The following is a 16,445-nucleotide window of genomic DNA, read 5'->3' on the forward strand; positions in this document are numbered from 1 at the left end:
TATTTTTGATTTCCTCTTTGATTTCTTCAGTGATCTCTTGGTTATTTAGTAATGTAGTGTTTAGCCTCCATGTGTTTGTTTTTTTTACATTTTTTTCCCTGTAATTCATTTCTAATCTCATAGCGTTGTGGTCAGAAAAGATGCTTGATATGATTTCAGTTTTCTTAAATTTGCTGAGGCTTGATTTGTGACCCAAGGTGTGATCTGTCTTGGAGAATGTTCCATCTGCACTTAAGAAGAAAGTGTAATCTGCTGTTTTTGGATGGAATGTCCTATTAATATCAATTAAATCTATCTGGTCTATTGTGTCATTTAAAGCTTCTGTTTCCTTTTTTATTTTCATTTTGGATGATCTGTCTATTGGTGAAAGTTGGGTGTTAAAGTCCCCTACTATGTTTGTGTTACTGTCGATTTCCCCTTTTATGTCTGTTAGCATTTGCCTTATGTATTGAGGTGCTCCTATGTTGGGTGTATAAATATTTACAAATGTTATATGTTCTTCTTGGATTGATCATTATGTAATGTCCTTCTTTGTCTCTTGTAGTTGTATTTGTTTTAAAGTCTATTTTCTCAGATATGAGAATTGCTACTCCAGCTTTCTTTTGATTTCTATTTGCATGGATTATCTTTCTCCATCCCCTCACTTTCAGTCTGTATGTGTCCCTAGGTCTGACGTGGGTCTCCTGTAGACAGCATACATATGGGTCTTGTTTTTGTATCCATTCAGCAAGCCTGTGTCTTTTGGTTGGAGCATTTAATCCATTCATGTTTATGGTAATTATCGATATGTATCTTCCTATGACCATTTTCTTAATTGTTTTGAGTTTGTTATTGTAGGTCCTTTTCTTGTCTTGTGTTTCCTGCCTAGAGAAGTTCCTTTAGCATTTGTTGTAGAGCTGGTTTGTTGGTGCTGAATTCTCTTAGCTTTTACTTGTCTGTAAAGTTTTTGATTTCTCCATTGAATCTGAATGAGATCCTTGCCGGGTAGAGTAATCTTGGTTGTAGGTTCTTCCCTTTCATCACCTTAAGTATATCATGCCACTCCCTTCTGGCTTGTAGAGTTTCCTCTGAGAAATCAGCTGTTGACCTTATGGGGATTCCCTTGTACATTATTTGTCATTTTTCCCTTGCTGCTTTCAGTAATTTTTCTTTGTCTTTAATTTTTGCCAAGTTGAGTACTATGTGTCTCGGCGTGTTTCTCCTTGGGTTTATCCTGTATGGGACTCTCTGCACTTCCTGGACTTGGGTGGCTCTTTCCTTTCCCATGCTAAGGAAGTTTTTGACTATAATCTCTTCAGATATTTTCTCGGGTCCTTTCTCTCTCTCTTCTCCTTCTGGGACCCCTAGAATGCAAATGTCATTGCGTTTAATGTTGTCCCAGAGGTCTCTTAGGCTGTCTTCATCTCTTTTCATTCTTTTTTCTTTATTCTGTTCCGCAGCAGTGAATTCCACCATTCTGTCTTCCAGGTCACTTCTCTGTTCTTCTGCCTCAGTTATTCTGCTATTGATTCCTTCTAGTGCAGTTTTCATTTCAGTTATTGTATTGTTCATCTCTGTTTGTTTGTTCTTTAATTCTTCTAGGTCTTTGTTAAACATTTCTTGCATCTTCTCGATCTTTGCCTCCATTCTTTTTCTGAGGTCCTGGATCATCTTCACTATCGTTATTCTGAATTCTTTTTCTGGATGGTTGCCTATCTCCACTTCATTTAGTTGTTTTTCTGGGATTTTATCTTGTTCCTTCATCTGGTACATAGCCCTCTGCCTTTTCATCTTGTCTATCTTTCTGTGAATGTGGTTTTTGTTCCACAGGCTGCAGGATCGTAGTTCTTCTTGCTTCTGATGTCTGCTCTCTCTAGAGCCTAGAATTAATAACAGCAGAACAAGGATGAAAGGGCCAGGATAATCAATTCAATTCAGTAAAACTTTATCACACATTGTGGGTAAAGCACTGAATGGGCAGCAGAGATAAGAAACATGTCTCTTCACTCCTAAAGCTTCAAATTTGGAGGAGACAGCACCGGGCACAATTGTCTATATAAAATAAGAGTGCATGATGGAGGCTTCCAGAAGCGTAGGCAGACTCTGTGGGAAGTGACGGTGGAGCTTGGGGTGGGACGGTGGAGCTTGGGGTGGTGGCGGAGCGAGGCTGAGAGGCTTTGATAAAGGGGGTGCACTGCCTGGTCGGGGTGGAGTCTCCGAGGCTGGAGGTGGCACCGGGCAAGAGTGGTCTGAGGACTGGGGTCATTGAGTCTGTGTGATTCCAGGTGAGGAAGCAGGAGATCTAGTGTTGGCAGTCTGCCCTGCATGTGCCCTTGTCCCCCAGTCTATTGCTCCTTCAGACTGTTTCTGAGAGAGTGGGGTGTGAAAGGCCACATCCAGGACTTCTTAAGCTATAGTATAAACATGGCCTTTATCCTGGAATGTCCATTTTGCCTGATGACTTGCTGTAAAATATTTTTGGTATATGAAAACACTCACGGCTACGTCATGCAATAGAACACAAAACAACCACGATTTTTTTTTTCAGGATTGAGAAACATTTATTGAATCAAAATCAAATACTTTCTTTTTATTATCTACAAGCCAACACTGAACTTACTTTATTCAAGAATGAACACTCTGTACAAAAAAATATGTTTAAAGTATAAAAATATCACATGAATTTTTTAACAAAAACCTCCCAAGTTGCCGGGGCGTTAGCATTCACTCTCCTCCCCTGTCCCCAGAGGTGCTCCCGGCCAAGTTGAGAAGCACTGCAGGCGAAGCCAGACTGAGATCGTGCAGTTCAGTCCCCCCCACCCCTCAGGACAGATCATTCTCACTTGAGGTTTTGCAGTTTCACTTGTCCGCTTGTGGTACCTGTTGTTTCTCCTTTACTTAAAGCCCTTCAGTGGCTCCCTGGTGGCTGTAGGATAAAGTCCAAATTCACCAGCGTGACCGACAAAGCCTTTTGTGCTCCAGCTCCTGCCCATCTCTGTAGCGTCAGTCTCGTCTCCCCCATGGACCCCCACCCCTCTTGCACCTACCTCCCAGCCCACACCGAACTTCTTCCAGTTCCTCAAACTCGCTCTTCAAACACTCAAACAGAAGAGTGGCAACCAAACCGAACGTTCAGCCAGAATAGCGGAAGCATCCTGCGTTCCCTCACAGCCCAAGCCTTGCCCTTTCACCTGGATGCCCCTTATTTGTCCTTCTTAGCTCAGACATCACTTCCCTTCCAGAAAGCCTTCCTTGACCTCTCAAGGCTAGATATGTCCCCAGTCATCATGTACCACAGTATCTGGCACCTTCCTGTGTCATAATACTCAGCACATCGTGTTGCATTTCCCGTTTACTTAGTGGTCACCCTCCCCAGACTGCCATCTCCCTTGAGAGCAGGGGCTGTGTCTTGTTTCCCCCCTGTGCCTGATACATGGTAGGTGCTCCATAAATAGGTTTTGAATGTTTGGTAGGATCCAAAGTTAGACAACATTCAGGACTGGGGTGAGGACTTAGAAGGGAGGGATAAACAACTCAAGAGCATTGTAGTTGATGAATAAAAACAGAGGAGGATTGAGTACATCTGCCACCCGAAAGAACTGCTAGTGAAAGGGACCGAGAACTAAGCTTTAAAAGGAGTAGCCTGGCCCTGATGATGTTGTGGTGAAGTCTGGAGAAAGCTGTTACTATAGGCTTTTTTTTTTTTTTTTTTACATCTTTATTGGAGTATAATTGCTTTACAATGGTGTGTTACTTTCTGCTTTATAACAAAGTGAATCAGCTAATGTATACATATATCCCCATATCTCCTCCCTCTTGCATCTCCCTCCCACCCTCCCTTTCCCACCCCTCCAGGTGGTCACAAAGCAGCGAGCTGATCTCCCTGTGCTATGCGGCTGCTTCCAACTAGCTATCTTTTTTACGTTTGGTAGTGTATATATGTCCATGCCTCTCTCTCACTTTGTCACAGCTTACCCTTCCCCGTCCCTGTGTCCTCAAGTCCAGTCTCTACATCTGCGTCTTTATTCCTGTCCTGCCCCTAGGTTCTTCAGAACCTTATTTTTTTTTTAAGATTCCATATATATGTGTTAGCATACAGTATTTGTTTTTCTCTTTCTGACTTACTTCACTCTGTATGACAGTCTCTAGGTCCATCCACCTCACTACAAATAACTCAGTTTTGTTTTTTTATGTCTGAGTAATATTCCATTGTATATATGTGCCACATCTTCTTTACCCATTCATCTGTCGATGGACACTTAGGTTGCTTCCATGTCCTGGCTATTGTAAATAGAGCTGCAATGAACATTGTGGTACACGACTCTTTTGGAATTATGGTTTTCTCACGGTATATGTAATCCCAGTAGTTGGATTGCTGGGTCATATGGTAGTTCTATTTTTAGTTGTTTGAGGAACCTCCATACTGTCCTCCCTAGTGGCTGTATCAATTTACATTCCCACCAACAGTGCAAGAGCGTTCCCTTTTCTCCACACGCTCTCCAGCATTTATTGTTTGTAGACTTTTTGAAGATGGCCATTCTGACTGGTGTGAGGTGATACCTCATTGTGGTTTTGATTTGCATTTCTCTAATGATTAGTGATGTTGAGCATTCTTTCATGTGTTTGTTGGTAATCTGTATGTCTTTGGAGAAATGTCTATTTAGGTTTTCTGCCCATTTTTGGATTGGGTTGTTCATTTTTTTGATATGGAGCTGCATGAGTTGCTTGGAAATTTTGGAGATTAATCCTTTGTCAGTTATTTCATTTGCAAATATTTTCTCCCATTCTGAGGGTTGTCTTTTGGTCTTGTCTATGGTTTCCTTTGCTGTGCAAAAGGTTTTAAGCTTCATTAGGTCCCATTTGTTTATTTTTGTTTTTATTTCCATTTCTCTAGGAGGTGGGTCAAAAAGGATCTTGCTGTGATTTATGTCATAGAGTGTTCTGCCTATGTTTTCCTCTAAGAGTTTTATAGTGTCTGGCCTTACATTTAGGTCTTTAATCCATTTTGAGTTTATTTTTGTGTATGGTGTTAGGGAGCGTTCTAATTTCATTTTTTACATGTAGCTGTCCAGTTTTCCCAGCACCGCTTATTGAAGAGGCTGTCTTTTCTCCATTATATATTCTTGCCTCCTTTATCCAAGATAAGGTGACCCTATTTGTGTGCATTTATCTCTGGGCTTTCTATCCTGTTCCATTGATCTATATTTCTGTTTTTGTGCCAGTACCATACTGTCTTGATGACTGTAGCTTTGTAGTATAGTCTGAAGTCAGGGAGCCTGATTCCCCCAGCTCCGTCGTTCTCTCTCAAGATTGCTTTGGCTATTCAGGGTCCTTTGTGTTTCCATACAAGTTGTGAAATTTTTTGTTCTAGTTCTGTGAAAAATGCCATTGGTACTTTGATAGGGATTGCATTGAATCTGTAGATTGCTTTGGGCAGTATAGTCATTTTCACAATGTTGATTCTTCTAATCCAAGAACATGGTATATCTCTGTATCTGTTTGTATCACCTTTAATTTCTTTCATCAGTATCTTATAGTTTTCTGCATACAGGTCTTTTGTCTCCTTAGGTAGGTATATTCCTAGGTATTTTATTCTCTTCGTTGCTGTGGTAAATGGGAGTGTTTCTCTTTCAGATTTTTCATCATTACTGTATAGGAATGCAAGAGATTTCTGTATATTAATTTTATATCCTGCTACTTTACCAAATTCATTGATTAGCTCTAGTAGTTTTCTGGTAGCATCTTTGGGACTCTCTGTGTATAGTATCTGTCATCTGCAAACAGTGACAGTTTTACTTCTTCTTTTCTGATTTGGATTCCTTCTATTTTTCTTTCTTCTCTGGTTGCTGTGGCTAAAACTTCCAAAACTGTGTTGAATAATACTGGTGAGAGTGGGCAACCTTGTCTTGTTCCTGATCTTAGTAGAAATGGTTTCAGTTTTTCACCACTGAGTACGATGTTGCCTGTAGGTTTGTCATATATGGCCTTTATTATGTTGAGGTAAGTTCCCTCTATGCCTACTTTCTGGAGAGTTTTTTATCATAAATGGGTGTTGAATTTTCTCAAAAGATTCTTCTGCATCTATTGAGATGATCATATGGTTTTTCTCCTTCAGTTTGTTAGTATGGTGTATCACTTTGATTGATTTGCATATACTGAAGAATCCTTGCATTCCTGGGATAAACCCCACTTGATCATGGTGTGTGATCCTTTTAATGTGCTGTTGGATTCTGTTTGCTAGTATTTTGTTGAGGATTTTTGCATCTATGTTCATCAGTGATATTTGCCTGTAGTTTTCTTTCTTTGTGACATGTTTTTCTGGTTTTGGTATCAGGGTGATGGTGGCCTCGTAGAATGAAATTGGGAGTGTTCCTCCCTCTGCTATATTTTGGAAGAGTTTGAGAAGGATATGTGTTAGCTCTTCTCTAAATGTTTTGTAGAATTCGCCTGTGAAGCCATCTGGTCCTGGGCTTTTGTTTCTTGGAAGATTTTTAATCACAGGTTCAATTTCAGTGCTTGTGATTGGTCTGTTTATATTTTCTGTTTCTTCCTGGTTCAGTCTCGGGAGGTTGTGCTTTTCTAAGAATTTGTCCATTTCTTCCAGGTTGTCCATTTTATTGGCATATAGTTGCTTGCAGTAATCTCTCATGAACCTTTGTATTTCTGCAGTGTCAGATGTTACTTCTCCTTTTTCATTTCTAATTCTATTGATGTGAGTCTTCCCCTTTTTTTCTTGAGTCTGACTAGTGGTTTATCAATTTTGTTTATCTTGTCAAGGAACCAGCTTTTAGTTTTTTTGATCTTAGCTATTGTTTCCTTCATTTCTTTTTTTTTTTTAACATCTTTATTGCGGTATATTTGCTTTACTATGGTGTGTTAGTTTCTGCTTTATAACAAAGTGAATCAGTTATACATATACATATGTTCCCATATCTCTTCCGTCTTGCGTCTCCCTCCCTCCCACCCTCCCTATCCTACCCCTCCAGGCAGTCACAAAGCACCGAGCCGATATCCCTGTGCCATGCGGCTGCTTCCCAATAGCTATCTACCTTATGTTTGTTAGTGTATATATGTCCATGCCTCTCTCTTGCCCTGTCACAGCTCACCCTTCCCCCTCCCCATATCCTCAAGTCCGTTCATTTCTTTTTCATTTATTTCTGATCTGATCTTAATGGTTTCTTTCCTTCTGCTAACTGTGGGGGTTTTTCGTTCTTCTTTCTCTAATTGCTTTAGGTCTAACGTTAGGTTGTTTATTTGAGATATTTCTTGTTTCTTGAGGTAGGATTGTATTGTTATAAACGTCCCTCTTAGAACTGCTTTTGCTGTATCCCATAGGTTTTGGGTCATTGTGTTTTCATTGTCATTTGTTTCTAGGTACTTTTTGATTTCCTCTTTGATTTCTTCAGTGATCTCTTGGTTATTTAGTAGTGTATTGTTTAGCATTCATGTGTTTGTATTTTTCACAGATTTTTTTTCCTGAAATTGATATCCAGTCTCGTAGCATTGTGGTCAGAAAAGATACTTGATATGATTTCAGTTGTCTTAAATTTACCAAGGCTTGACTTGTGACCGAAGATATGATCTATCCTGGAGAATGTTCCATGAGCACTTGAGAAGAGAGTGTATTCCGTTGTTTTTGGATGGAATGTCCTATAAATGTCAATTAAGTCCATCTTGTTTAATGTATCATTTAAAGCTTGTGTTGCCTTATTTATTTTCATTTTGGAGGATCTGTCCATTGGTGAAAGTGGGGTGTTAAAGTCCCCTACTATGATTGTGTTACTGTCGATTTCCCCTTTTATGGCTGTTAGCCTTTGCCTTATGTATTGAGGTGCGCCTATATTGGGTGCATAATTATTTACAGTTGTTATATGTTCTTCTTGGATTGATCTCTTGATAGTTATGTAATGTCTTTCTTTGTCTCTTCTTGTTGTATTTGTTTTAAAGTCTACTTTCTCTGATATGAGAATTGCTACTCCAGCTTTCTTTTGGTTTCCATTTGCATGGAATATCATTTTCCATCCCCTCACTTTCAGTCTGTATGTGTCCCTAAGTCTGAAGTGGGTCTCCTGTAGACAGCATATGTACGGGTGTTGTTTTTGTATCCATTCAGGCAGTCTGTGTCTTTTGGTTGGAGCATTAAATCCATTTAAATTTAAGGTAGTTATCAATATGTGTGTTCCTATTACCATTTTCTTAATTGTTTGGGGTTCGTTATTGTAGGTCTTGTGTTTCCTGCCTAGAGAAGTTCCTTTAGCATGTGTTGTAAAGCTGGTTTGTGGTGCTGAATTCTCTTAGCTTTTGCTTTTCTGTAAAGGTTTTAATTTCTCCGTCGAATCTGAATGAGATCCTTGCTTGGTAGAATAATCTTGGTTGTAGGTTTTTCTCTTTCATCACTTTAAATATGTCCTGCCACTCCCTTCTGGCTTGCAGAGTTTCTCCTGAAAGATCAGGTGTTAACCTTATGGGGATTCCCTTGTATGTTACTTGTTGTTTTTCCCTTGCTGCTTTTAATATTTTTTCTTTGTATTTAATTTTTGATAGTTTGATTAATATGTGTCTTGGCGTGTTTCTCCTTGGATTTACCCTGTATGGGACTCTCTGTGCTTCCTGGACTTGAGTAACTATTTCCTTTCCCATATTAGGGAAGTTTTCAACTATAATCTCTTCAAATATTTTCTCAGTCCCTTTCTTTTTCTCTTCTTCTGGAACCCCTATAATTCGAATGTTGGTGCGTTTAATGTTGTCCCAGAGGTCTCTGAGACTGTCCTCAATTCTTTTCGTTCTTTTTTCTTTATTCTGCTCTGCGGTAGTTATTTCCACTATTTTATCTTCCAGGTCACTTATCCGTTCTTCTGCCTCAGTTATTCTGCTCTTGATTCTTCTAGAGAATTTTTAATTTCATTTATTGTGTTGTTCATTGTTGTTTGTTTCATCTTTAGTTCTTCTCGGTCCTTGTTAAATGTTTCTTGCATTTTGTCTATTCTATTTCCAAGATTTTGGATCATCTTTACTATCATTACTCTGAATTCTTTTTCAGGTAGACTGCCTATTTCCTCTTCATTTGTTTGGTCTGGTGGATTTTTACTTTGCTCCTTCATCTGCTGTGTATTTCTCTGTCTTCTCATTTTGCTTAACTTATTGTGTTTGGGGTCTCCTTTTCACAGGCTGCAGGTTCATAGTTCCTGTTGTTTTTGGTGTCTGCCCCAATGGGTGAGGTTGGTTCAGTGGGTTGTGTAGGCTTCCTGGTGGAGGGGACTGGTGCCTGTGTTCTGGTGCATAAGGCTGGATCTTGTCTTTCTGGTGAGCAGGACTGCATCCGGTGGGGTGTCTGTGACCTTATTATGATTTTAGGCAGCCTTTCTGCTAATGGGTGGGGTTGTGTTCCTGTCTTGCTAGTTGTTTTGCATAGGGTGTCCAGCACTGTAGCTTGCTGGTCGTTGTGTGGAGCTGGGTCTTAACGTTGAGATGGAGATCTCTGGGAGCGGTTTCGCCATTTGATATTATGTGCAGCCTGGAGGTCTCTGTTGGACCATTGTCCTGAACTCAGCTCTCCACCTCAGAGGCACAGGCCTGATACCTGGCCGGAGCACCAAGACCCTGTCTGCCACAGGGCAGAAAGAAAGAAAAATAAAGTTATTGAAATAAAAAAATTAAAATATATTATTAAAAATATAAAAGTAATAAAAAGAAGAAAGAAAGAGAGAAGAGAGCATCCAAACCAAGAAACAAATCCAGCTATGATAACAAGCGTGAAAAACTATACAAAAAAAAATGGACAGACAGAACCCTAGGACAAATGGTAAAAGCAAAGCTATACAGACAAAATCACAGAAAGATGTATACACACACACACACACACACACACACACACACAAAAGGAGAAAAAGTAAAAAAAAATATATATATATATAAAAAAGGAAGAGGGCTTCCCTGGTGGCGCAGTGGTTGAGGGTCCGCCTGCCGATGCAGGGGACACGGGTTCGTGCCCCGTTCTGGGAAGATCCCACATGCCGCGGAGTGGCTCGGCCCGTGAGCCATGGCCGCTGAGCCTGCGCGTCCGGAGCCTGTGCTTCGCAATGGGAGAGGCCACAAGAGTGAGAGGCCCGCGTACCGCAAAAAAAACAAAAAAAAAAGGAAGAGAGCGACCAAATCAATAAACAAACCTACCAGTGATAGTAAGCTCTAAATACTAAAGTAAGATAAACATAAAACCTGAAACAAATTAGATGCAGATAGCAAACCCCAAGTCTACAGTTGCTCCCAGAGTCCACCACCTCAGTTTTGGGATGATTCGTTGTCTATTCGTGTATTCCACAGATGCAGGGTGCATCAAGTTGATTGTGGAGCTTTAATCCACTGCTTCTGAGGCTGCTGGGAGAGATTTCCCTTTCTCTTCTTTGTGCGCACAGCTCCTGGGGTTCAGGTTTGGATTTGGACCTGCCTCTGTATGTAGGTCGCCTGAGGGCGTCTGTTCTTCACTCAGACAGGACGGGGTTAAAGGAGCAGCTGATTCGGGGGCTCTGGCTCACTCAGGCCTGGGGGAGGGAGGGTCGCGGATGTGGGGCGAGCCTGCGGTGGCAGAGGCCGGCGTGACATCGCACCAGCCTGAGGTGCGCCGTGCATTCTCCTGGGGAAGTTGTCCCTGGATCACAGGGCCCTGGCAGTGGTGGACTGCACAGGCTCCCGGGAGGGGAGGTGTGTATAGTGACCTGTGCTTGCACACAGGCTTCTTGGTGGCTGCAGCAGCAGCCTTAACGTCTCATGCCCGTCTCTGGTGTCTGCGCTGATTGCCGTGGCTCGCGCCCGTCTCTGGAGCTCGTTTAGGCGGTGCTCTGAATCCCCTCTCCTCGTGCACCCCAAAACAATGGTCTCTTGCCTCTTAGGCAGTTCCAGACTTTTCCCCAGAGTCCCTTCCGGCTAGCTGTGGTGCACTAGCCCCCTTCAGGCTGTGTTCACCTAGCCAACCCCAGTCCTCTCCCTGGTATCTGACCTCCAAAGCCCGAGCCTCAGCTCCCAGCCCCACTCACCCCTGTGTGTAAGCAGACAAGCCTCTCGAGCTGGTGAGTGCAGGTCGGCACCAATCCTCTGTGCAGGAATCTCTCCACTTTGCCCTCCACACCCCTGTTGCTGCGCTGTCCTCCATGGCTCCAAAGCTTCCCCCCTCCGCCACCCTGGTCTCCGCCAGTGAAGGGGCTTCCTAGTGTGTGGAAACCTTTCCTCCTTCACAGCTCCCTCCCAGAGGTGCAGGTCCCATCCCTATTCTTTTGTCTCTGTTTATTCTTTTTTCTTTTTCCCTACCCAGGTACGTGGGGAGTTTCTTGCCTTTTGGGAGGTCTGAGGTCTTCTGCCAGTGTTCAGCAGGTGTTCCGTAGGAGTTGTTCCACATGTAGACGTATTTCTGATGTATCTGTGGGGAGGAAGGTGATCTCCACAGCTTACTCCTCTGCCTTCTTGAAGCTTTCTCTCCAGTATCCCCTCTTGATGAATAAATTACAAAAACTGGCCCGACCAAGTAGAAAGGCATTCTTCTTCCTCTGGGCTGAAACGTTCTGGGCCAATGCAGTGTCTTGCCAAAGCTGACAGCAGATGGTGCTCGGGCTGGCTTTCAGCCCTTAGTTCATGCCTTGGTGCAGGGGATAATCTACAGCTATGGGAGGTGGCGCAAGAAGCCATCCTCAGAGAGTGGGGGTTCGCTGGCACCCGGGGTGGGGGGAGCAGGCATCAGTAATACCACTTCTTGTCATACATGTTCCCAGAGTTGGTCATCAGCGTGGATGGACTCTTTCTGTAACATAGACCTGTGCTGGCCAATACAAGGGCCACTAGTCACACATGACTGTTTACGTTTTAATTTAAATTAATTAAACTTAAATCAATTTAAAACTTCAGTTGCTCAGTCTTGGTAGCCAATTTCACATATGGCTAGTGGCTGCTGAATCAGACAGCACAGATCTCAAACGTTTCCATAATCCCGGAAAACGTTGTTGGACAGTACTGGTATAAATTCTGTATCTTTTGCCCTTACTACCCCACAGCTTATTTGTTTCTGGAGCCACACTGCCTTGGTTCAAATCCTGGCTCTCTTTCTTATTAGCAGTGTGATTTGGAGGTAGTCACTTCTCTCTGAGCCTCAGTTTTATAATCTGTAAAATGGGGGTAGTAATAATAGTGCTACTTCTTAAGGATGTTGTGAGGGCTGTTATATGAAGAGTGTTGAGAGTTGTGCCTAACTGCTAACATTTATAGAGTAAGCATGCAATACATGGTGGCTATATTGTTTTTTATTATTCATCCCCACTCCCTTGCAGATGTAGCCAGTATACATAGCTGGCCTCTTGCCCAACCTCGCATAATTAGCGCCTAGCCCATACCTCTTCCTTCCTGCTCTCCCCTAGAGAGGTCCTTTCCAATCAAAACCACAAAAGAAAGACATGTGGCTCATTCATAATCAAGCACTCAGAATTGGTTTAGGTACCAGTTTAAATCTTGTCAAACAAACTGCCGGAGACTGTTTCCCTAATCACCAGTCAGAAAACGCAGAGTCGTTTTGAAGCCCTGGGGCAATGACTTGAAGTCCTGCAGGGATAGTCTGGCATTGAAGGGAGCCTGACCTTAATAGCTACAGACTAGCCATGCCAATGAATTTTCGGGAATTTCTTACCATATTAATCATCTTTAGAGTGGGGAAATAGTCTTTAATTTGTCCATTTCCTCCTTATGTCTACAGTATGATTCTGTGGATTCCAGTGTTTGATTTTTAACAGGAAGCACTTGAATGCGTCCTATCTTAGGTTATCATCTAATCTTTCACAAAATTTTGAAAGTTGTCTATTCAAAACCGGTATTTTTCCTTTCGCTATTTTTTTTCTAAAGAACAACAAATTTTTTTTTTAATTTCATATCTGGGGTCCATGAGCATATATGAAATACTCGGGGTACAAAAATGAAAAAGGAATCTCAAAGATTCATTATTGAAAAAAATTTAACTTTCTACATAGTTTTCTTTAGTTATGTAGAAATGATATCATAAGTTTCTTTAGTTTTTTATTTTTGGCTGTGGGTGGAAAACATTTCAGGCCTGTCTGATCTAAAAGCTAGTCATGGCTGTAACTGAGCTTTTAAAAAACTGTTTCATTCATGAACCACAGGGGCCTACAACCACAAGAAAAACCTTATGTACTATCTCTTAAGGGACAAGGTCACTTTCTATACTGAAGCATTTCTTTGCACAGCTTTTGAAGAACTAAATACATTAGATCTGAATTTTTGTTTTCTTTTTCAAAAACGACATTATTTAGAACAGTTCTAGGTTTACAACAGAAGTGAGAGGAAGGTACAGAGATTTTCCATATACCCACTGCCCCCACAATTAATAGCCTCCCCCGTTATCAACATTCCCCACCAATAGTACATTTGTTCCAATTGATGAAGCTACACTGATACATCATAATCACCCAGAGTCCATAGTTTACCTTAGGGCTCACTCTTGGTGTTCTACATTCATGGGTTTGGACAAATGTATGACATATATCCATCATTATAATATCACACAGAGTATTTTCATTGCCCTAAAAATCTTCTGTGTTCCACCAATTCACCTTTCCCCTACCCCAACCCCTGGCAACCACTGATTTTTTTATCCTCCATGGTCAACCACTCATCTTTTTACTGTCTGCATAGTTTTGCCTTTTCCACAATGTCATATAGTTGGAATCATACCATATGTAGCATTTTCAGATTGGCTTCTTTCACTTAGTAATATGCATTTAAGGTTCCTCTATGTATTTCAGAGCTTGATAGCTCATTTCTTTTTAAGGCTAAATAATATTTTGTTGTCTGGATGTACCACAGTTTATTTATCCATTTGCCTACTGAAGGACATCTTGGTTGCTTCCAAGCTTTGGCAATGATGAATAAAGCTGCTTTAAACATTTGTATGCAGGTTTTCGTGTGCACATGAGTTTTCAGCTCCTTTAGGTAAATACCAAAGAGCATGATTGCTGATCATATGGTAAGAATATGTTTAGTTTTGTAAGAAAGTGTCAAACTGTCTTCCAAAGTGGCTGCACCATTTTGTATTCCCACCAGCAGTGAATGAGAGTTCCTGTTGCTCCACATCCTCGTCAGCATTTGGTGGTGTTGGTGTTCTGGATTATGGACATTCTAATTGGTGTGTAGTGGTATCTTGTTGCTTTAATTTGCATTTCTCTGATGACATATGATGTGGAACATCTTTTCATATGCTTATTTGCCATCCATATATCTTCTTTGGTGGAGTGTCTGTGAAGATCTTTGGCCCATATTTTAGTTGGGTTGTTTGTTTTATTGTTGAGTTTTAAGAGTTCTTTGTATATTTTGGATAACAGTCCTTTATCAGATGTGTCTTTTGCAAATATCTTCTCCCGGTGTGTGGCTTGTTTTCTTATTCTCTTGGTATTATCTTTTGCAGAAGTTTTTAATTTTAATGGAATTCAGCTTATCAATTATTTCTTTTAAAGATCATGCCTTTGATGTTATATCTAAAAAGTCATCATCATACCCAAGGTTGTCTAGCTCTTCTCCTGTGTTATCTCCTAGGAGGTTTATAGTTTTGCATTTTACATTTAGGTCTGTGATCCATTGTGAGTTTAAGTTTAGTTTTGTGAATAGTGTAAGGTCTGTGACTAGATTCATTTTTTTTGCATGTGGATGTCCAGTTGTTCCAGCACCATTTGTTGAAGAGACTATCTTTGCTCCATTGTCTTGCCTTTGCTCCTTTGTCAAAGATCAATCGACTGTATTTATGGGAAAGATCTGAGTTTTATAAGACTGGATTTTGCAGCACAATCCCCTGGAGAATTGCTGTCAAAATGCTTATCCTTAGGCCCTGGACAAAACCTTCTAAGTAGGGTTCTCTGGGAGAAGGTTTGAGGAATCTGAATTTTTAAAATGAGCACAGATGATTGTGAAGTAAACAGGTGGAGGGTTTGGGACTCTCTACTCTTATTTCATTTTCTAAATTGTCTTCCTTTTCTGCAGAACCTTTGCACAACTCCCCTTGTGACTGATAATGTAAGGGTTGACTCTGTGTCTTCTGCCAGTTACTATAAAACAGAGTCCTTTGATAGTCTAGACAAAAAAGTGTAATGAGCACATTGTCTGCCTGCGCTGTGCTAGATGATCATTGGGGAAAGGTATATGTAGAGGTTTTTTGAAATGGGAAACAAGATACCAGCATTTAGAACCACACAGTGGAGTAAGACACTTAGAAAGCTATTGTGTTCTGGAACATTGATCTGGCACTGGTTGGAGGACACTAATAAAGTCAGAGAGGTCAGTCTGGAGAAGCCATGAAGCCTCAAGTGATGAGGACCTGAAACAGGATGAGGGGAATATCATAGGAGAGAATCCCAGAAGCTTTGCAAAGGAAGAAGTAACAAAATTTGGTGATAGAATATAGGGAAAGCGAAGAGAGGTGAGTGATTTCAAAGGCTCTAATCGAGAAGCCCAGAGAAACTGAGTTCCGACTGATGGAAACTGGGATGGTTAGAAGAAAAGGCAGTTTGGCAAGGAAGAGGGGGCATCCGTTGTGGCTGCTGAATTTGAGGGGGGTGGAACACTCAGGTGGAGCAGTTAGGAATCTGGGACTAGCTCCAAGGCGAGAGGTCAGGATTAGGAAAATCCTCAGTGCAGAAATTCTAGTCAAGGGGTGGAAGTGATAAATGGGTGAATGGATGAGGGAGTAAGAAATAGAGAGGGATATGCAGCGGGCTGAGGACCGGATGTGAATCCTCTGAGAATAGGAGAAAGGAGAGGAGCAAGCCAAGAAAACAAGGAAGGAGCAGGCAGAGGGCCCAGAGGAGAACCATGGGATTGAGCAGATGAGGCATTTTCAGGAAGCGTAACATTTCTCATCCTGACCTCATGCCATCTCCCATACAGAAGAGGAAAAAGAGTCAGGACTCTTCTAGTTTCTCTAACTATTGAAAGTACCAGTATTCATGAAAAAGGATCATTCACTTCTTCCTAGAGTATGAAATGGAGCCACATTATAAAATAGGGCTTTAAAAAATGCTACCCTGCCAGTTTGCAAATATGGCTTTTCATGGACATCTTCAGTCATTTAAAAACAACCAAACAAATAAACTTCTACCTTTGTTTCTTGAATATCTGGTTAAAAATAATGCAGAAGGTTGTCTTATTTTACCTTGCAGGCACAGCAGCCTAGGAAAAGTTCTTCAGTGTGAAGACATCTATAGAGAAGGTCAACACATTGGTTGTTCCTTTGCTCTGACTAAGGTGAAGGATTCCAGTTTTGAACAACACAGTGTCCAAGTAATGGTCAAGGACAATGCAGGAAAAATCAGACCATCCTTCAATATAGTGCCTTTAACTTCTCATGGTACGTTTTAGAAGTCCTCTGAGACAGTGTGGATAAAAGTGTTATTTTTTTTGAACATCAATAGAAGTAATAAAAAATGATG

At 41.3% G+C, this 16,445-nt stretch overlaps 1 protein-coding gene across 1 annotated transcript in view; it reads left to right on the plus strand.

The window, feature by feature from the left end:
- IL13RA1 (interleukin 13 receptor subunit alpha 1) overlaps nucleotides 1-16,445 on the plus strand; it is a 65,209-nt gene that overhangs the window by 19,590 nt on the left and 29,174 nt on the right. The window contains exon 5 of the mRNA XM_032619961.1: nucleotides 16,176-16,363. Within this exon, the coding sequence (XP_032475852.1) occupies nucleotides 16,176-16,363 (188 nt within the window). The remainder of the gene's footprint in view (nucleotides 1-16,175; nucleotides 16,364-16,445) is intronic.

This window comes from Phocoena sinus, chromosome X (assembly GCF_008692025.1).
Source record: "Phocoena sinus isolate mPhoSin1 chromosome X, mPhoSin1.pri, whole genome shotgun sequence".
Lineage (NCBI taxonomy): Eukaryota > Metazoa > Chordata > Mammalia > Artiodactyla > Phocoenidae > Phocoena > Phocoena sinus.